At 45.9% G+C, this 22,807-nt stretch overlaps 1 protein-coding gene across 1 annotated transcript in view; it reads left to right on the top strand.

The window, feature by feature from the left end:
- The first annotated feature begins 5,720 nt into the window (after window positions 1-5,720).
- The window catches only part of zdhhc20a (zDHHC palmitoyltransferase 20a), a 44,313-nt gene continuing 27,226 nt past the window's right edge, over window positions 5,721-22,807 (top strand). The window contains exons 1-4 of the mRNA XM_076274215.1: window positions 5,721-5,838; window positions 16,363-16,389; window positions 17,511-17,605; window positions 18,583-18,703. Coding sequence (XP_076130330.1) covers window positions 5,721-5,838; window positions 16,363-16,389; window positions 17,511-17,605; window positions 18,583-18,703 — 361 coding nt within the window. The remainder of the gene's footprint in view (window positions 5,839-16,362; window positions 16,390-17,510; window positions 17,606-18,582; window positions 18,704-22,807) is intronic.

The following is a 22,807-nucleotide window of genomic DNA, read 5'->3' as shown; positions in this document are numbered from 1 at the left end:
GGCTACATGTCCCCCCCCCCCCCTCCCAACCGCAAATATTAATTATGATTAAATGATACCCGGTCTGCGATCTGACCCGCCTACTTACATAACGTGCGCTTTTAGTTAATAAAGCCTAACATGCAGTGTAGCCTATCATTATTGAGATCATTATTATTATCATTACGAAAACAAGCGTTTCACTTTTACAACACTGGCTGTAGCAGGCTAAGTTAAATGATGGGTTACACATATGGACGTTTCAAGCTTTCAGACGTGCATGTGTTTGTCGTGTCGGGGGGTTCCCCAGGAGGGTTTTTTTGAAATTCTGTCTACATAACACACCATTTTTTAAACGCAGTTTGGGACAGAAATACTTTTAGCCTACAGAACAAGCAGCTGGCTCATGTGACGTGAATATTGGCTAGGCCTACCTTATGCATTATCACTAGGCTACCCTACATGGAGACATATCTCACGTTAACAATGGAAAAAAACATAACGAATGGGTTAGCACAAACTTAGCTTTTGATGAATGGAGATGTAGATCACTAATTCATTTCTTTGCGCAACAGCCCATGTGCGTTCACTCCAGTGAGACAAGTGAAATACATGTTTTTAAAGCCGTTTCATTGCCAGGTATTTGCTACAATATTTACCTGCTAACTTATATTTTCATGGACAGTTACAGGAATCAACGTCATTATCGTTGCTTCAATCCTATCCACGTTATCAGTCAGTCAGTTTGTCAGTCAGTTTCAGCCTCTCCTCTAGCTCCTCTACACACCCGTTGGGATTTATTAAGTTTGTTACATTTTGTTACACTTTAGAAGAGAAGACAAAGGGGGCCTCTGCATGGATGTCATTGTGCGATGTGCTCAATTATGTAGGCTAGCTCCAGAGTAGGCTAATGACTGATGCCGCGAATACGGACACGGCCGTTTATTATTATTGATTATCATTATTATTATTAGGAGGCCCCTCATTGGTCGAGGCCCCTGGGCTGAAGCCCAGGTAAGCCCCTGCATTAAGGCGCCAGTGGCCACCAGGCAGGGTGTGATGCTGCCTGAACAACACAAATCATATGGCCACCAGGTGAGGGTGTGATGCTGCCTGAACAACACAAATCATATGGCCACCAGGTGAGGGTGTGATGCTGCCTGAACAACACAGAATGATCATGATGATTTCTTTTTTCTGCCAAAAATGTGGTCATCACTACTCAAATTCTGATTTGAACACAACTTGTGCAGTTCAAAAAGACTGGGTCACACCAATCCAGCCCAACAAGTTACCGTATGTTGGAGTAACTTTAGACATAGCCTACTGACAGCTTCACCCACACCCAAATAGGCTACTGTCATGTTTTAATGTGAACGTTAATCCTGTTTTTACTCCCAGTCAAGATAGAGTGATGCAGTTCAGTTCATAGACTTCTGCATAAACATTAGTGCATATAGTATGTACATAAAAGCACAAGGTAAATCTTGTGTATCTGTTTAAAAGGTAAATGTGTAAAGAGTATTGATTAGTGGTAAGCCAATGGTGTAGTTAGTGGTGCTCCACCTTATAGTAGGACAGGCAGGGAGAGGAGAGTGTGTGTGGCATGACAGAGCGACAGACCGACAGACAGACAGACAGACCTACGGACAGACAGACAGACAAACAGACAGACCTACAGACAGACAGACAAACAGACAGACCTACGGACAGACAGACAGACCTACAGACAGACCGACAGACAGACAGACAGACAGACAGACATACAGACAGACCTACAGACAGACCTACAGACAGACAGACTTAGTGTGTTGTGGTCATCCTTGGCCCAGTTCACACCCTCTAATCCTCTCGTACTCCGTAGCGTCCCTCTCTCCCGCCCACAGGCAGGAGCTGTGCTGGGCACTGACCACCGAGCAGCCAGCGCAGTGTGAGCGCCATCTGCTGGACACTCAGGTGATAAGGAGGAAAAAAACACAGTTACTGTATGTAGGGGGTGAACTGAGGGAGAATGTGTGTGTGTGTGTGTGTGTGTGTGTGTATGTGTGTGTGTGTGGGGGGGGTGTATTTGTGTGTGTGTGTGTGTGAGAGAGAGAGAGTGTATGTGTATTTGTGTTCTGTCTGTGTGTGTGTGTGTGTGTGTATTTGTGTGTGTATTTGTGCGTGAATTTGTGTGTGTGTGTGTGAAAGAGAGAGAGAAAGAGTGTGGATTTATATATATGTGTGTGTGTGTGAGGGGGTTGGTGGGAGAGAGAACCTCAGAGAGAGAGAAAGAGAGAGATGAAAGAGGATCAAAGCGAGAGAATTAAAGGACGCCCTGGCGAGGACAGTAGACTGGTAGGAGAGCGCCACTCAAACCACAGATCATATGGCCACCAGCAGGGTGTGATGCTGCCTGAACAACACAAATCATATGGCCACCAGGCCAGGGTGTGATGCTGCCTGAACAACACAAATCATATGGCCACCAAGTGAGGGTGTGATGCTGCCTGAACAACACAAATCATATGGCCACCAGGTGAGGGTGTGATGCTGCCTGAACAACACAAATCATATGGCCACCAGGCAGGGTGTGATGCTGCCTGAACAACACAGAATGATCATGATGATTTATTTTTTCTGCCAATAATGTGGTCATCACTACTCAAATTCTGATTTGAACACAACTTGTGCAGTTCTCTAAACACATGCCATTGTTAACACTTTAGTTTAGGGGCCACAAACATGATGAACTCATGAGCTATTAACCTTACATTCATGTAATCATGATGATCATGCTTAATAAATCATAAATCATAATGATGTTTGATATGTTGTTCATGCATGAGGTCATTAATGATAGACTATGAACTCAAGTAAATTCCTTATTTTTCATAAGATATAAAGGAATGAAGTAATGCATAACTCGTGAATTAATTCATGCATGAATTCATGATAGTTCATGTACCCTTACCGTAAAGTGTTACCGGCCTATTGAGTAGGCCAGTGGCTCTCAAATGGGGGTACGTGAAGGCACTCCAGGGGGTACATGAGATTTTAACCCTTAGAAGCCGATTACGCAAAGTGCGTCAAACACGCACCCTTTCTTCTCTGTTACATTGCTTCGCAACTGTTCATAGCAGCGAGAAGCCTTTATTGTGTGACAGAGCAGAAGTGGGCCTTTCCAACGAGACCACAATCATGAAATTAAATGAAATTGCATCATATTTACAGTCTCTGCGTTTACCTGCGCACCCTACTCTCGTTTGAATTACTCGCGAACCCGTGAACGCATAGATATGGCAAGCATATCAGATGAAAGAGGAGACACAGGGCTATTGGTGGCAAGTATGTCGATCCTTCTGGCTTATGAAAACAGACGAAGTGACTGCAAAATAACGTCATGTACAAAAACCAACTGCACACCCATTACTCTCGTTTAAATTACTCGCGGACCTGTGAACGGATAGATATGCCACGCATGTCAGATGAAAGGGTCACAGAGCTATCATTTGATACCAAAGACATCCTTCTGGGTTATAAAACAGACGAAGTGACAGCAAAATAGTAACTTCATATAGCTCGACTTACCTCACGTTTTTGTCTGTTTTTGTGGCAAAGCATGTTTATAATCCAACGCTATTGTGTGTTTTTCTATGACAAACAATGTTCATAATCCGGTTTTGAGATCCTAGCAAATTCCTGCATGGCATTCAATTCTAGGCTCACATTGCATCCCAATTTGTTCGACAAAGAAACACCTTTTTTGCCTTTACTTTGTTCATGGCAACGCTGTAAAAAGTTGTAGAGAATCAGTTTGCGTTCCAGATATGGAGCGCAGAAATGTCATTTTTAATCACTAAAAAAAAAAAATGGCATTTATTTCTGTAAGGCACACACCACATATGTCTGTAAATTGCTCAGCCCCAGAGAATCCCTCCACCGTGGCAATGATATTGCCAGATTCAGGACAGTCTGCCCTACACACACATGAAATGCATGTAGAGCTATGAGCTTGCTGTGGTGAGATACATGTCAAAATATAAGATTTTTTTATAATACGCTTTTTATATTTTAATTCTTTAAAAATCCAAATAAAATGCTAGTACTAATACATTGGCAGATCTGGATAGCCTAGACTCTGCCGGAAAAATACAATATATAATATGTGTGTGTGGCACTAACAATGACCAGAATAAATCCTTAATAATAATGAATAAAGGTAGTGAAAATGCCCTAAAAAACTAAGGGTTAAAATATACATAATATACATATATATACATAAAAAGTAGAATCTTTGTAAATGTCTTTTCTCAAAACTGCACCGATTGCTGTCGTTTTGGTCCCAAGACTCCCAAATGAAAATGAAATGCACTTGTAATCACACGCAAAAAGACTGTAAGTTGTTGATAGACCAGAGTTTGGTTTGCCCTTAAGTTTTCCATCGATGAACACGCAAATGCATTTACAGTAAAAATCTAAAACCCATGAGCCAGTTACTGTTAAACTAAATCCTGTTTTTAACTCTTAAACTCTTAAAGCAGTAGATATGTTTACCACTGTTCTCTAAAAGCAGTATATGTTTACCACTGTTCTCTAAAAGCAGTAGGCCCTATATATGTTTACCACTGTTCTCTAAAAGCAGTATATATGTTTACCACTGTTCTCTAAAAGCAGTAGGCCCTATATATGTTTACCACTGTTCTCTAAAAGCAGTATATATGTTTACCACTGTTCTCTAAAAGCAGTATATATGTTTACCACTGTTCTCTAAAAGCAGTATGTTTACCACTGTTCTCTAAAAGCAGTAGGCCCTATATATGTTTACCACTGTTCTCTAAAAGCAGTATATATGTTTACCACTGTTCTCTAAAAGCAGTATATGTAGCACTCTAAAAGCAGTATATGTGTAGCATTGTTCTCTACAGTGTACCACTCTAAAAGCAGTATTTAGCATTGTTCTCTAAAAGCGGTAGGCTATATATTTAGCATTGTTCTTTGCAACCACTTGAACTTGACAGACAGGAGGGTACACAGCCGGTCTCTCGGAGAATTAATCCCTCTCCCTTGAAGACTCGTACGGGGTGGGGGCGTAGCAGATTGATGGTCAGACACTCTCAGCAGACTTCTGTTCTGGCAGCATCACACGCACTCTGGTGCTCACTGATCCGCCTGATGTGGGAGCCCGACTCTCTGCCCCATGGTGCCAGACAGACACAAAGTAAACAGCATAACTCAACTTAACTCGAGCCACTGTCTGGCACACGTTGCTTGGTTAGAATGGACTATAGATTGGGTAGAATGGACTATAGATATTTTTTAAAGGGATATGTTAGTGATGTGGTAGTAGGGCTATGTTACTGATCTGGTCTTTTTGAAGACTTTAAGAAGGTCACATCCATAAGCCACTTGACGTCTGTTTGTTTGATATTTTGAGAAAATATAAACCAACAATAAAACTGCTGCTACTTCTAATTCGATCAGCCCTGATGCAAAAACATCACCACTGAAAACGGCTGATGTCAGAACACCGATCATTCCCGAAAAGACACGAACAGAGCCACCATAAAACATGAGGCTATACTGCAAATAAAACATCCGAATCTGTGTGGACCGTGTCGGCATCGATGAAACGGCCGTACAGTAGGCTACAGATGTGCGGTGATTTCATCCCATGGTCAAACCCCTCTTTGTGCAACCCCCTCCAACTCAGCAGAGGACCTGACGTCACACAGACCTTCTTTTCTGCAGGCGGATTAAAGATGGCGCCCTCGCACGTACTAAGATGCTGTCAACGGGGTTTATCCTGGATACCTGTTATTTTCATAAACCTGGTCGTCTGCTGGTCGTATTATGCTTATGTCATGGAACTCTGCATATGTAAGTTCATGTGTGTCATTAATGCCAACTAGATTTGGGGGTTGTGTGTGTTGCTAAAAAGTTATCCGTTAGTTTGAATGGACAGCGGGAAGTGAATGAGGTGACTGTAACTGACTGGTACGATTATTTGCCGAAAAGCCTCTGCCACAGACGGTCTCATTTACTAGTTTTCAGAATGTAATGTGGTCATGTAATCATACATTATGTATTCGTGAGAATATGTAATATTGTTACACGGAAAGCGCTGTCTGGAACTTGGGCTGCTACATTGTATTTCTGGCGGTGGCCGGAGAAGTAGCCTAACTTCAGGGATGGAATGTCGGCACATCATGGGAGGAATGAATGAATGTCGACCTCCCAGTCATAGCAGCCGGTGAAGTTTGTTATGGCGTTGTCAAAACATGCACTGGGAATCGGTCAACACTGATTCATTCACTTGTGGCAGATTAGCAAACATAATAACCACCCGACCATGTTTTTTTCTCTGTTAAATTAACCAACACAATTTTTCGCTTGGCTACTGTAGGCCTACGAATTGCTACTGTACATATGCGGTTATCAGCAAGTCAGAACTAACGGGTCACACCAAACCAGCCCAACAAGTTACCGTATGTTGGAGTAACTTTAGACATAGCCTACCGACGGCTTCACCCACACCCAAATAGGCTACTGCCAGAGTCAGGAAGAGTATGCGAGAGAGTCTGTTGCACTCAGTTACTCAACTATCCATATGATCGATTGCGAACAGGAACAACACGCGCCAGCTACAGTAGTTTCCCAACACCGTCACGTCCTTGAGGGTAATTTCATCACGTTTACAGCGGTCTTGTTTCCTGGTCACTGAATGTCAATTCAAATTGAACTTTGCGTCCAGGAAATGCTTCAGCCATTTTTCTGTCAGTCAGGCCGCAATTCATATGAGGAGCCTGCACAATCAAATCCATCTGTGGCGTTCTTACACCATCCATATTCTCTGCTCATAGCCAAAGAGGCATGTACTCACAACCTCTCTATCATCGTCTATCTCCACATTTAAAACAGTTGTTGTAATGGTGTCTGTCAGATCATCTGACTCTACTTCAGATAGGAAGTGGGCCAAAGCTGTAGTGGACCCTGATGCTTCCTGACCACTCTTGCCTTTGCTAGCCACCTCTCAAGGCCTCCCAAATGCCTCCAAGTGCCCCCAAGTGCCCCCAAGTGCCTCCAAGTGCCTCTCTGTGTCACTGTGAGTGCTGTAAGGGCGGGCCTGTGACCTGAGGTCAGTGTTAGTGGTCAGTGTTGCTGGTCAGTGTTAGTGGTCAGTGTTGCTGGTCAGTGTTAGTGGTCAGTGTTGCTGGTCAGTGTTGCTGGTCAGTGTTAGTGGTCAGTGTTGCTGGTCAGTGTTAGTGGTCAGTGTTAGTGGTCAGTGTTGCTGGTCAGTGTTGCTGGTCAGTGTTAGTGGTCAGTGTTGCTGGTCAGTGTTAGTGGTCAGTGTTGCTGGTCAGTGTTAGTGGTCAGTGTTGCTGGTCAGTGTTGCTGGTCAGTGTTAGTGGTCAGTGTTGCTGGTCAGTGTTAGTGGTCAGTGTTAGTGGTCAGTGTTGCTGGTCAGTGTTGCTGGTCAGTGTTAGTGGTCAGTGTTGCTGGTCAGTGTTAGTGGTCAGTGTTGCTGGTCAGTGTTAGTGGTCAGTGTTAGTGGTCAGTGTTGCTGGTCAGTGTTAGTGGTCAGTGTTGCTGGTCAGTGTTAGTGGTCAGTGTTAGTGGTCAGTGTTGCTGGTCAGTGTTAGTGGTCAGTGTTAGTGGTCAGTGTTAGTGGTCAGTGTTGCTGGTCAGTGTTGCTGGTCAGTGTTGCTGGTCAGTGTTGCTGGTCAGTGTTAGTGGTCAGTGTTAGTGGTCAGTGTTAGTGGTCAGTGTTGCTGGTCAGTGTTAGTGGTCAGTGTTGCTGGTCAGTGTTAGTGGTCAGTGTTAATGGGCGTTAAGTCGCCTGCCCTGTTTACTCATCAGCCCCGGGGCAGTTAATCTCCCACAGCGTCTGTTCCGCTGCAGCAAGGCCAGTCTGTCTGCGCTTACTGCAGCAACAGGCCCTGAGATCCAATACAACAGCCCAGTCTGAGCATACTACTGCAACAGCAGGCCCTGAGATCCAATACAACAGCCCAGTCTGAGCATACTACTGCAACAGCAGGCCCTGAGGTCCAATACAACAGCCCAGTCTGAGCATACTACTGCAACAGCAGGCCCTGGGGTCCAATACAACAGCCCAGTCTGAGCATACTACTGCAACAGCAGGCTCTGAGGTCCAATACAACAGCCCAGTCTGAGCATACTACTGCAACAGCAGGCCCTGAGGTCCAATACAACAGCCCAGTCTGAGCATACTACTGCAACAGCAGGCCCTGAGGTCCAATACAACAGCCCAGGGGACGCTCTAGTTCCAATCGGGAAATTTGTAGCAAAGCCAGAGATCTCATAAAGCAGTCCAGGGATGCTGTATCAGGGCAGGTGTGTGTGTGTGCGTGCGTGTGTGTATCAGGGCAGGTGTGTGTGTGTGCGTGCGTGTGTGTATCAGGGCGGATGTTTGTGTGTGCGTGTGTGTGCGTACATGTGTGTATCAGGGCAGGTGTGCGTGTGTGTGTGTATCAGGGCTGATGTTTGTGTGTGCGTGCGTGTGTGTATCAGGGCTGATGTTTGTGTGTGCGTGTGTGTGTGTGTGTGTGTGTGTGTGTGTGTGTGTGTGTGTGTATCAGGGCAGGTGTGTGTGTGTGTGCGTACATGTGTGTAGCAGGGCAGGTGTGTGTGTGTGCGTACATGTGTGTAGCAGGGCAGGTGTGTGTTTGTGCATATGTGTGTATCAGGGCAGGTGTGTGTGTAGCAGGGCAGGTGTGTGTGCGTGCATGTGTGTAGCAGGGCAGGTGTGTGTGTGTACATGTATGTAGCAGGGCAGGTGTGTGTGTGTGTACATGTGTGTAGCAGGGCAGGTGTGTGTGCGTACATGTATGTAGCAGGGCAGGTGTGTGTGTGTACATGTATGTAGCAGGGCAGGTGTGTGTGTGTGTGTGTGTACATGTGTGTAGCAGGGCAGGTGTGTGTGCGTACATGTATGTAGCAGGGCAGGTGTGTGTGTGTACATGTATGTAGCAGGGCAGGTGTGTGTACGTACATGTGTTTAGCAGGGCAGGTGTGTGTGTGTGCGTGCGTGTTAGGGCTGGGACAACGAGTTGACGTAATCGATGACGTCGACGCAAAAAATACGTCGACGCAAAATATGAGCGTCGATTCGTCAAGCATAACGTGTGCTGCTAAATATTTTTAATTTTACACCTTCAGTGTTTTCCATACGTCTGTGGCTGAGCACCACGAAATCAAAACCGGCCACCACACATTGATGTTCTATGTTGTAGGCCTGCTATTTAAATTAAAGATAAGATAAAATAATTTCAATGAGCTGCACTTTTTACTCACACAGCCTTTCCCCGCCCGCTCTCTCTCGTAACGAGCCCGCTGCTCCTCCTCTGCATGTGCATTTAACAAAATATTCACGATTGTTGAAGGATTGTTGTTGCCACATAGAAGCACTGCATAGAACACAGTGGGCTAAATTGCTATTAAATCCGCTTAGCATCGTGACCATGCTGCGCAAATTTGTTCAAAACCGCTGCATTAAAGTTAAAGTAAACTCTGCTAAGGTCTTATCACAACATAGTACATTGAGGAGACTAAACGAAGTTAAGTTACAGTATGCAATCAAGCAGTAGCCCTATCTTAAAGCTAACGTTAGAATACTGTTTGGATGTCAAGTTTAGCATGCTTACTTGCAGCTGCTTGTATTACTCATGCAGGGCTCATTTTATTGACTCTGTTTGCAAAATCCCGATGGAAATGGAAAAGTGTTTTCCAAGACTCAAAAGTGCTTGTCCAAAGGAGAAGTACGAACTGTTATTTGAACTAACTACGTTATGAATTGCATCCACACATCAGCAGCCTTTTAACTGTGTTAATGTTAATTGCAAGGATTTCCACACGAACGTCTTAAAACGACAGGCACTCAATAGACATACACTAGCCTACTGAACTTTATTGAATGCTACCTCTGACTAAGAATGCATTACTTTGCACTTGTAGTTACTTGCACTTCAGTCTTTTATTTTGGAAGAGCAATAAACATATATTGCAATGTTAAAGAATTCATGTTTTTTCATTCAGATATGTAAATATATGTAATAATAAATAAACATGTATAAGTTGCTATTAGTGAATTAATGGGGAGATAATCGATAATCGAATCGAATCGAAATCGAATCGGACTGAAAAAATGAATCGTTAGATTAATCGATGCATCGAAAAAATAATCGCTAGATTAATTGTTTAAAAAAGAATCGTTTATCCCAGCCCTAGTGCGTGTGTGTAGCAGGGCAGGTGTGTGTGTGTGGGCGTGCGTGTGTGTAGCAGGGCAGGTGTGTGTGTGTGTGCGTGCGTGTGTGTAGCAGGGCAGGTGTGTGTGTGTGTGCGTGCGTGTGTGTAGCAGGGCAGGTGTGTGTGTGTGCGTGCGTGTGTGTAGCAGGGCAGGTTTGTGTGTGTGGGCGTGCGTGTGTGTAGCAGGGCAGGTGTGTGTGTGTGTGCGTGCGTGTGTGTAGCAGGGCAGGTGTGTGTGTGTGTGCGTGCGTGTGTGTAGCAGGGCAGGTGTGTGTGTGTGTGTGCATGCGTGTGTGTAGCAGGGCAGGTGTGTGTGTGTGTGTGCGTGCGTGTGTGTAGCAGGGCAGGTGTGTGTGTGTGTGTGCGTGCGTGTGTGTAGCAGGGCAGGTGTGTGTGTGTGTGTGTGCGTGCGTGTGTGTAGCAGGGCAGGTGTGTGTGTGTGTGCGTGCGTGTGTGTGTAGCAGGGCAGGTGTGTGTGTGTGTGCGTGCGTGTGTGTAGCAGGGCAGGTGTGTGTGTGTGTGTGTGTGCGTGCGTGTGTGTAGCAGGGCAGGTGTGTGTGTGTGTGTGCGTGCGTGTGTGTAGCAGGGCAGGTGTGTGTGTGTGTGTGTGCGTGCGTGTGTGTAGCAGGGCAGGTGTGTGTGTGTGTGCGTGCGTGTGTGTGTAGCAGGGCAGGTGTGTGTGTGTGTGCGTGCGTGTGTGTAGCAGGGCAGGTGTGTGTGTGTGTGTGTGTGCGTGCGTGTGTGTAGCAGGGCAGGTGTGTGTGTGTGTGTGCGTGCGTGTGCGTGCGTGTGTGTAGCAGGGCAGGTGTGTGTGTGTGTGCGTGCGTGTGTGTAGCAGGGCAGGTGTGTGTGTGTGCGCGTGCGTGTGTGTAGCAGGGCAGGTGTGTGTGTGTGCGCGTGTGTGTGTGTAGCAGGGCGTGTGTGTGTGTGCGTGCGTGTGTGTAGCAGGGCAGGTGTGTGTGTGTGCGCGTGCGTGTGTGTAGCAGGGCAGGTGTGTGTGTGTGCGCGTGCGTGTGTGTAGCAGGGCAGGTGTGTGTGTGTGTGCGTGCGTGTGTGTAGCAGGGCAGGTGTGCGTGTTTGTGCGTGCGTGTGTGTAGCAGGGCAGGTGTGTGTGTGTGTGCGTGCGTGTGTGTAGCAGGGCAGGTGTGTGTGTGTGTGCGTGCGTGTGTGTAGCAGGGCAGGTGTGTGTGTGTGTGCGTGCGTGTGTGTAGCAGGGCAGGTGTGTGTGTGTGTGCGTGCGTGTGTGTAGCAGGGCAGGTGTGTGTGTGTGTGCGTGTGCGTGTGTGTAGCAGGGCAGGTGTGTGTGTGTGTGCGTGCGTGTGTGTAGCAGGGCAGGTGTGTGTGTGTGTGTGCGTGCGTGTGTTGAAATACTGCAGCAGGGCCCCTGGTGTGGGGTTGCACAGAACCCAAAGTCCATGAGAACAGCCCTGTCTGGGAATACACAGGACCCCAACTCCATTAGAACAGCCCTGTCTGGGAGTACACAGAACCCAAAATCCATTAGAACAGCCCTGTCTGGGAGTACAAAGAACCCAAAGTCCACGAGAACAGCCCTGTCTGGGAATACACAGGACCCCAACTCCATTAGAACAGCCCTGTCTGGGAGTACACAGAACCCAAAATCCATTAGAACAGCCCTGTCTGGGAATACACAGAACCTGAAGTCCCACTACTCACGAGACAATTAAAGGGATATTCCACCATTTGGGGAATTACACTCATTTTCCACCTCCCCTTGAGTTATAGAATTGATTTTTACCTTTCTCCAGTTCATCCAGCTGTTCTCTCTAAGATTTCCGGTAATTTTCCTATTTAAAACTTGTCTCCTCTCAAGTTAGGAGTAATAAGACCAACAGAAAATAAAACGTAGCGATTTTCTAGGCTGATTTGACATGGAACTATACTCTCATTCAGGCGTAATAATCCAGTCACTAACCAATTCAACCTCGTTGCTGGAAGCCTACGGGGACTATTTTCAGGTGCGGCATGATATCATTGTGCTGCTGCGCCGTGCTGGAATCATTACGCTGGCCCTCTCAAGTCACGGTAAATGGTGTGATTAGCAACTAGAATTTAAAAAAATCCCGGGAGTGACCCCCGACCCCCAGTTTTTTCATACTGTAGCCTTGTAACCTTTTTTTTTTTCTTGGGGGGGGGGGGAGGGGGTGGCCTGCTGCCACTGTTACAAAAAATCTAGAGGAAACACTGATAGTGATTGTGGAATAGTGTGTGTCCATTATTTAGGATTCCTCTGGACTAGAGCAGTTGTAGCAGGCATCACTCTCTTGGACTAGAGCAGTTGTAGCAGTTGTAGCAGGCATCACTCTCTTGGAAGACGAGCAGTTGCACACTTGAGTGTGGTGTAAAAACTGCGCTGTGGGCATGTCCTCTAAGCTGTGGTGTGTGTGCACTCCAGTAGAAACAGGAAGCAGATCAGAGGCACCAGTGAGCCAGATCTTGATGAAGAGGGGTGGGGTGCTATTCCAAATCACACAGCAGCCAACCTCTGGTGCTGAGCCCGCACGCGCACACACGCTCACACACGCACACACGCACGCACGCACACACACTCACACGCACACACGCACGCACGCACGCACGCGCGCACGCACACACGCTCACACACACACACGCACGCACGCACGCACGCACACTCACACACACACGCACGCACACACGCTCACACACACAGGCACGCACGCACACACGCTCACACACGCACGCACACACACTCGCACGCACGCACGCACGCACGCACACACGCACACACGCTCACACACAGGCACGCACACACGCTCACACACGCACACACGCACACGCATGCACACACGCACACGCACGCACACACACACACGCACACACACTCACACACACACACGCACACACACTCACACACACACACGCACGCACACACACACGCGCACGCACACACATACACACGCACGCACACACGCTCACACACGCACGCACGCACACACGCTCACACACACACACACGCGCACGCACACACGCAAGCACACACGCTCACACACGCAAGCACACACGCTCACACACGCACGCACACACGCTCACACACACACACGCGCGCACGCTCATACACACACACGCACGCACGCGCGCACACACGCTCACACACACACACGCGCGCACGCACACACGCTCACACACACACACGCACGCACACACACACACACGCACACACGCTCACACACACACATGCACGCACGCAATCACGCAAGCACACAAACACACACACACACACGCACGCACGCACGCACGCACGCACGCTCACACACACAGGGGGTTCCCCGGGTAAAACAAAGCTGTCTCAGATGGGCTCTCCCACATGGCACTGCCAGCCTGCAGCACCAGCGCCAGCCACAGAGGTGTGTGTGTGTGTGTGTGAGTGTGAGTGTGTGTGAGACAGAATTTGTGATTGTGTACAGTAAGTGTGTGGCTGGAGTTGAAATATGCGTATGTAAGAGAGCATGCATGTAGAGGTCCGCGTGTGTGTGCGTGCGTGCGTGTGTGTGCGTGTTCATGATGCATGCTCATGTATTGTTAAAGAGTAGTGTGTGCATGTGGTGATGTCATAACCTGGTATCACAAGGAACAGAGCTGGGGGACAGAAAAACTCTGTCTGTCTGTGTGTGTGTGTGTGTGTGTGTGTGTGTGTGTGTGTGTGTGTGTGTGTGTGTGTGTGAGAGTGTGAGAGAGACAGAGAGAGAGAGAGAGAGAGGGTGTTAGTGAGTGTGTGTGTGTGTGTGTGAGTGTGTAAAAGAGAGAGAGAGAGAGAGAGAGAGAGAGGGGGTGTGTGTGTGTGAGTGTGAGTGTGTAAAAGAGAGAGAGAGAGAGGGTGTGTGTGTGAGTGTGTGAGAGAGAGTGAGAGAGAGTGTCAAACACACAATAGGATCTCTACATGCTGAGTTCTGCCGATACATTCTACAAGTATAGAGAAAAACACCAACAAATGCATGTAGAGCAGAATTAGGTAGATACCCACTTATCATTAACATCAACAAAAGAGCACTCAATTTTCTGAATCACCTTAAATCCAGCCCACAAGACACCCTTCATTCTAAAGCCCTCCAAACCCAAGAGCTGAACTCAGAAAAAAGTCCCCTACATCAGTTACAGTTAAATGTCACAGTCACAGTGTTAATGGTCCAGTGTTAATGGTCCAGTGTTAATGCAGTGTTAATGGTCCAGTGTAAATGCAGTTGTTAATGGCCCAGTGTAAATGCAGTTGTTAATGGTCCAGTGTAAATGCAGTGTTAATGGTCCAGTGTAAATGCAGTTGTTAATGGCCCAGTGTAAATGCAGTTGTTAATGGTCCAGTGTAAATGCAGTGTTAATGGTCCAGTGTTAATGGCCCAGTGTAAATGCAGTTGTTAATGGCCCAGTGTAAATGCAGTTGTTAATGGTCCAGTGTTAATGCAGTGTTAATGGCCCAGTGTAAATGCAGTTGTTAATGGTCCAGTGTAAATGCAGTGTTAATGGCCCAGTGTTAATGGCCCAGTGTAAATGCAGTTGTTAATGGTCCAGTGTAAATGCAGTGTTAATGGTCCAGTGTAAATGCAGTTGTTAATGGCCCAGTGTAAATGCAGTTGTTAATGGTCCAGTGTAAATGCAGTGTTAATGGTCCAGTGTTAATGGCCCAGTGTAAATGCAGTTGTTAATGGTCCAGTGTAAATGCAGTGTTAATGGCCCAGTGTAAATGCAGTTGTTAATGGTGCAGTGTTAATGGTCCAGTGTAAATGCAGTGTTAATGGCCCAGTGTAAATGCAGTTGTTAATGGCCCAGTGTAAATGCAGTGTTAATGGTCCAGTGTAAATGCAGTTGTTAATGGCCCAGTGTAAATGCAGTGTTAATGGTCCAGTGTAAATGCAGTTGTTAATGGCCCAGTGTAAATGCAGTTGTTAATGGTGCAGTGTTAATGGTCCAGTGTAAATGCAGTTGTTAATGGCCCAGTGTAAATGCAGTTGTTAATGGTCCAGTGTAAATGCAGTGTTAATGGTCCAGTGTAAATGCAGTTGTTAATGGTCCAGTGTAAATGCAGTGTTAATGGTCCAGTGTAAATGCAGTTGTTAATGGTCCAGTGTAAATGCAGTTGTTAATGGTCCAGTGTAAATGCAGTGTTAATGGCCCAGTGTAAATGCAGTTGTTAATGGCCCAGTGTAAATGCAGTTGTTAATGGTCCAGTGTAAATGCAGTGTTAATGGTCCAGTGTAAATGCAGTGTTAATGGCCCAGTGTAAATGCAGTTGTTAATGGTCCAGTGTAAATGCAGTGTTAATGGTCCAGTGTAAATGCAGTTGTTAATGGTGCAGTGTTAATGGTCCAGTGTAAATGCAGTGTTAATGGTCCAGTGTAAATGCAGTTGTTAATGGTCCAGTGTAAATGCAGTGTTAATGGTCCAGTGTAAATGCAGTTGTTAATGGTGCAGTGTTAATGGTCCAGTGTAAATGCAGTTGTTAATGGTCCAGTGTAAATGCAGTGTTAATGGTCCAGTGTAAATGCAGTTGTTAATGGTGCAGTGTTAATGGTCCAGTGTAAATGCAGTGTTAATGGTCCAGTGTAAATGCAGTTGTTAATGGCCCAGTGTAAATGCAGTTGTTAATGGTCCAGTGTAAATGCAGTTGTTAATGGTCCAGTGTAAATGCAGTGTTAATGGTCCAGTGTAAATGCAGTGTTAATGGCCCAGTGTAAATGCAGTTGTTAATGGTCCAGTGTAAATGCAGTGTTAATGGTCCAGTGTTAATGCAGTGTTAATGGTCCAGTGTAAATGCAGTTGTTAATGGTCCAGTGTTAATGCAGTGTTAATGGTCCAGTGTTAATGGTCCAGTGTTAATGCAGTGTTAATGGTCCAGTGTTAATGGTCCAGTGTAAATGCAGTTGTTAATGGTCCAGTGTTAATGCAGTGTTAATGGTCCAGTGTTAATGGTCCAGTGTAAATGCAGTGTTAATGGTCCAGTGTAAATGCAGTGTTAATGGTCCAGTGTAAATGCAGTGTTAATGGTCCAGTGTAAATGCAGTGTTAATGGCCCAGTGTAAATGCAGTGTTAATGGTCCAGTGTTAATGCAGTGTTAATGGTCATCCTTTTCTTGTTCTTCTTCTCCTTCGCTGTCCTCACAGATACAATCCCCAACCCAGAAGAACAAGGTGAGAAAGAAAGGACTGCACCCTCTGAAACCGATGTAGCGTTCTGTACAAGTCAGCAGTTGTTAACACATTAAAAAAAAATCTCAATCTGGTATTCCTTTTAATGTTCTGGGTTTTTACACATTAGTGCTTCCTTTGGATATGTACACATTAGCGCTAGTAATATATGTACACATTAGTGCTAGTAATATATGTACACATTAGTGTTGGATACGTACACATTAGCGCTAGTAATATATGTACACATTAGCGCTAGTAATATATGTACACATTAGCGCTAGTAATATATGTACACATTAGTGCTAGTAATATATGTACACATTAGTGTTGGATACGTACACATTAGCGCTAGTAATATATGTACACATTAGCGCTAGTAATATATGTACACATTAGCGCTAGTAATATATGTACACATTAGTGCTAGTAATATATGTACACATTAGTGCTAGTAATATATGTACACATTAGTGTTGGATACGTACACATTAGCGCTAGTAATATATGTACACATTAGCGCTAGTAATATATGTACACATTAGTGCTAGTAATATATGTACACATTAGTGCTAGTAATATATGTACACATTAGTGCTAGTAATATATGTACACATTAGTGTTGGATACGTACACATTAGCGCTAGTAATATATACACACATTAGCGCTAGTAATATATGTACACATTAGTGCTAGTAATATATGTACACATTAGTGCTGGATACGTACACATTAGCGATAGTCATATATGAACACATTAGCGCTTCTTGGATACGTACACATTGGTGCTAGTGTCTCTAACCTTTGTGTGTACTTGTGCAGAAAGTCCAAAGTACACATTTTCTTTTCATTTCCTATCCCTCTCTCTCTCTCTCTCTCTCTCTCTCTCTCTCTCTCTCTCCCCCCTTCCCCTTCTCTCCCTCTCTCTATCGCTTATTCTCTCTCTCCCTCTCTCTGTCTTATTCTCTCTCCCCCCTTCTCTCCATCTCTCTCTCATCTCTCTCCATCCCCCCTTCTCTCCATCTCTCTCCCTCTGTCTCTTATTCTCTCTCTCCATCTCTCTGTCTGCCTCTCTGTCTATTACAGCAGGTGATGTGTGTGTGTGTGTGTGTTTCTCTTGTAGTCATCTACCTGGTGGTGTTTCATCTGTCCTTCATCATGTTCATGTGGTCCTACTGGAAAACCATCGTCTCCAGGCCAACCAACCCATCCAAAGAGGTACGCACACTCTTCAGCACCACAATGCTCGTCTGTCTGTCTGTCTGTCTGTTGATCTATCTGTCTGTCTGACTGTCTGTCTGTCTGTCGGTCGATCTGTTGTCTGTCTGTCTGTCAATCTATCTGTCTGTCTGTCTGTCGGTCGATCTGTTGGCTGTCTGTCTGTCGGTCGATCTGTTGTCTGTCTGTCTGTCGGTCGATCTGTTGTCTGTCTGTCTGTCGGTCGATCTGTTGTCTGTCTGTCTGCCTGTCTGTCTGTCTCTGTCTGTCTGTCTGTCTGTCTGTCAATCTAAGTGTCTGTCTGCCTGTCTGTATGTCTGTCTGCATGTCCGTCCATTTGTGTCCTTCTTTCCATCGGTCCGTATGTATGTGTGTGTGTAAGTCTGTGTGTGTGTCTGTATGTGTGTGTGAGTCTGTAATGTGTGTGAGAGTCTGTATGTGTGTGAGTCTGTGAGTCTGTGTGTGAGTCTGTGTGTGTGTGTGTGAGTCTGTATGAGTGTGAGTGTGGGTGTGGATGTGGGTGTGGGTGTGTGTGTGAGTCTATTTCAGACTCTGTGGTTAGTTGGGCGTATTCCAGCCCAGGAGTGTAATGTAATGATACCATAATATCAGTTGTTGTATTCATAGTTGCAACCTTGGGTGGATGTGGTTTACGTGTGTGTGTGTGTGTGTGTGTGTGTGTCTGTGTCTGTGTGTGTGTGAGAGAGAGAGAGTTCTGCATGATCTCTGACCTTAGTGGGTGTGTGTATAATCTGTGGCCTCATGGTTTTTGCTTGTGTGTATATAATCTATGACCTATGTATGTTTAACATTGACCTCTGTGTGTGTGTGTGTGTACTTCTGTGTCTGTGTGTATTTCTGTGTGTATGTGTGTGTTAATGTGTGTGTGTGTTAATGTGTGTGTGTGTTAATGTGTGTGTGTGGTGATGTGTGTGTGTGTGTGTGTGTGTGTGTGTCTGTGTGTGTGTGTGTGTTAGTTCTGCCTTCCTAAGGCAGAGAAGGAGCAGTATGAGAAGGAGGAGCGAGCTGAGGTCCAGCAGGAGATCCTCAAGAGAGTCTCCAAAGGCCTCCCCATCTACACCCGCACAGGAGGAGGAGGTACACACACACACACACGTCCCCATCTACACCCGCACAGGAGGAGGAGGTGCACACACACACACACACCTCCCCATCTACACCCGCACAGGAGGAGGAGGTACACACACACACACACACACACACCTCCCCATCTACACCCGCACAGGAGGAGGAGGTACACACACACACACACACACACACACACTGTTACTACTGGCTCAAATAGTAACAAAAGAGCAGGAGAGAGGTCGACAAACAAATGTCCAAGGGGTTTATTGCATAACGCAAAGGTTTACATAAACGATATTCAACTTAAAGAAACAAATCGAACACAAAGCAAGCCGCTCTCTCCCGCCCGCCGCGCCATAACCAGGCCCTCTTTATGCCGTCAGGCTGGGACACGCCTCGCGCGCCGGCACATCCCATCAATTAAGCACACAGGACCAGGCCTAGAATAGAGACAAGACACGGTGATACAGAACAGGAGAAATAGATGCAATGCAGGATGTAACACCCCCCCCCTTAAAAGACGGGTCCTGGAGGCTATTCTACATAACACCACAACCATAATGTGACTAAAGCTATAGAATTAATACACCAAAGTACGCCAAATGTACAAAATAGTGCAACATATCCATAAATATTTACAAAATATACCATTCTACAGGAAAAACTTTAACCCCCTTTTCCCAAACTCATCTCACAACTGTCACAACTTCTGTAATCCGGGCCCTGGAAGACAGAAAAAAACAACAGAAAGAAAGGCATGGGGATAGTAAACACCAAGGCATTAACCAGAGGGAGCACGGGACAAGGCGTCTGCAATCACATTATCTGTGCCTTTAATGTGGCGAATATCCAAATGGTATGGTTGCAGAAAAAGAGCCCAACGCATTAAGCGCTGATTTGGATTTTGAAGGGAGTGCAAGAAAGTTAACGGGTTATGATCACAGAAGACTATCAGAGAAACAGGACCAGCTACATAGACATCAAAATGCTGAAGTGCCCAAATTAATGCCAAAGCTTCTTTCTCAATGACAGAATAATTTGCCTGATAAGAAACAAACTTTCGAGAGAAGAAAGAGACTGGACGATCAACACCATGTTCATCTTCCTGGAGCAAAACAGCTCCAGCTCCTACCTGACTAGCATCGACTTGCAGTTTGAATGGCCGGTTCAACTGCGGCGCTGCAAGGACAGGAAAGGAAGTTAAGAGAGCTTTAACAGTCTCAAAGGAAGTTTGGCAATCAGGTGTCCAGCTAAATTTGACACTGGACTTCAGTAGGTCAGTTAACGGAGCAACAACTGAAGAGAAACTTGGGCAGAAACAACGATAAAAACCCACCATACCCAAAAACCTCATCAGCTCTTTTTTGTTTATGGGTGACGGATACTGGTCTATGGCCAAAGTCTTAGCTCGTATGGGACACACTTGTCCTTGGCCTACCACCTTTCCCAGGTAGGTCACTGTCGCCCTTGCAAACTCACACTTTGCAAGGTTGACAGTTAACTGAGCCTGGGCAAGGCGCTGGAACAGAGCTTTAATAGAGTCCAAGTGGCCACCCCAAGTATTACTAAAGACCACCACATCATCTAAATACACTGCACAACCCTCTAGACCAGCGACTACGGTGTTCATCAGTCGCTGGAACGTGGCGGGAGCGTTACGTAACCCAAAACTCATCACTTTATAGGAGAACAACCCCTGTGAAGTGATAAAACTGGACACCTCTCTTGCACGGTCAGTCAAAGGCACTTGCCAGTAGCCCTTGAGGAGGTCGAATTTGCTAACAAATGTGGCGGCACCAACTTGGTCTACACAATCCTCTATACGAGGCAACGGAAAACTATCTGGTTTTGTGACAGCATTAAGTTTCCTATAATCGGTACAAAACCTAAAGGTACCATCTGGCTTGTTAACCAGAAGACATGGTGATGCCCAGGCTGATGCAGAAGGTTCAGCCAGACCATTGTCGAGAAGGTACTCTACCTCTGCATCAATGTGCTTCCGCTTCTCTTGAGAAACACGATAAAAACGCTGCCTAATTGGGCCAACATCCCCAACATCTATGTCATGTTCCAACAGATGCGTCTGAGTCGGAGTATCTGAAAAGAGAGTTGGAAAGTTATTAATTAAATTGATTAACTCAGCACACTTGTCCTCAGACAAGTGTTGCAGCAACTGTGGAAGTTGCTTCAATGTCTCAGAATTGTGTAACCGTGCACGCAAAACTCCATCATCAGGAGCTCTGATCTCCTCTTGCTCCTGCGCTGCCACCGGAGAAACAAGAGGAAAAGAATTAGACAGACTGGCGTCACTTAGAGCTACAGGCTGTGCAGCAGCTTTACACTTGAATGTATCTGAACGTTCGTGATAAGGCTTGAGCAGGTTAAGGTGACACAACTGGGTGCTTTTCCTCCTGTCAGGAGTGGCAATTACATAATTAACATCTGAAACCTTTTTGACAACAGTGTATGGGCCAGAAAACTTTGCCTGGAAAGGAGATGACAAAACTGGCAGAAGAGCAAGCACATTATCACCCACTGCAAAAACACGACGCTGAGTTTGTTTATCATACCGCTCCTTCATTTTAAACTGAGTGTTAGTCAACTTCTCACGGGCCAACCTACCCGCCTCGTAAAGACGTCTTCTAAAACCATTTACATAATCACACAAGGCTTTTGGTGGCTCCTTAAGGTCCAAACCATCCTTTAGGACAGCCAAAGGCCCACGTACAGAGTGGCCGAAGACTAAATCATTAGGGCTGAACCCAGTACTTTCTTGAACCACCTCCCTAGAGGCAAGCAACAGCCATGGCAAACCTTCCTCCCAGTCACGTCCCAATTCCATACAATAAGCTCGGAGAAGGGACTTCAGTGTTTGGTGGAAACGTTCAAGAGCACCTTGGCTCTGAGGGTGGTAAGCTGAGGCTTTGTTGTGTTTTATGTGAAGCTGGCGTAAAACCTGAGCAAAGACACGAGACATAAAATTGGAGCCTTGGTCAGTCTGGACAACCTTTGGAATACCAAATATAGAAAAAAACTGTGAAAGAACCCTTACAATGGACCTGGTTGTAATAGAGCGTAGTGGGTAGGCAGCAGGGTAGCGGGTTACCTGACACATTATGGTCAGCAAATACCTAGATCCACCTTTAGCAACAGGCAACGGCCCTACACAGTCCAACTGTAAATGCTCAAAAGGACCAGCCACAACAGGTATTGGATGCAAAGGTGCAGGCTTTATAACCTGATTGGGCTTTCCAGTCATCTGGCATATGTGGCAGGTTTTAATATAGGCCGCAACATCTTTCTTTAATTTAGGCCAATAGAAATGACGCATAATGCGATCATATGTCTTTCTCACCCCCAAATGCCCCAACATGTCGTGAGCAGTCTTCAGCACCAGTTGTCGGATGGTGGTAGGCACAACAACCTGAAACCATGGTTCCCCCAGTGAAATGTTAGTTGAGGGTGTCCATTTTCTCACTAGCAAACCATCTTGAACAGAATAACCATGAGCCACACTCTCAAAACACTCAGCAGGAACAGCTCGCTCAAACAACGAAGACAGAGATTGATCCTCATGCTGTTCCTTAACTAGCTCTTCATGAGAAAGAGTCAAGGGAAAATCTGGTAAAGCAAACCTAGTCTTTTCTGCAGTTGCCTTAACTTCCAGGGCCTCCACCGCAGCAGCACGACTAGCAGCACGGGTCACAGCACAAGCAGCAAACACCTGAGGTAACTCTTTTAAACAGTTATCGGGCTCATTCCTCAGCTGAGGAGAATCAGTCACCACAGGAATAGGGTTACTCTGCCAAACACGCCCACCAGCCAGATTATTCCCTAATATAAGAGACACCCCATCAACGGGGAGGGCAGGGCGTACTCCCAACTCAACCTCCCCCTCTACCAACTCAGAGTAGAGCACAACCCTGTGTAAAGGGACTTCAAAAGTACTAAGATCAATACCTCTCACCAAAAGAGATCTCCCAGACCTGGAGGAAGAAGAAAACGGCAAAATAGACGCCAAAATAAAGGACTCTGATGCTCCTGTATCACGCAAGATTTTTACAGGAAACTTCTCCTCACTGCCAATTAGTGAAACAAATCCGTCTGAAATAA

The sequence above is a fragment of the Alosa pseudoharengus genome, unplaced genomic scaffold (assembly GCF_046254945.1).
Source record: "Alosa pseudoharengus isolate Yale_2024_CS ecotype anadromous, Long Island Sound unplaced genomic scaffold, YU_APseudo_1.1 YU_APseudo_1.1_scf_8, whole genome shotgun sequence".
NCBI lineage: Eukaryota > Metazoa > Chordata > Actinopteri > Clupeiformes > Clupeidae > Alosa > Alosa pseudoharengus.
The sequence above is the reverse complement of the archived record's forward strand: the minus strand, read 5'-3'. Positions and strand labels throughout refer to the sequence as shown.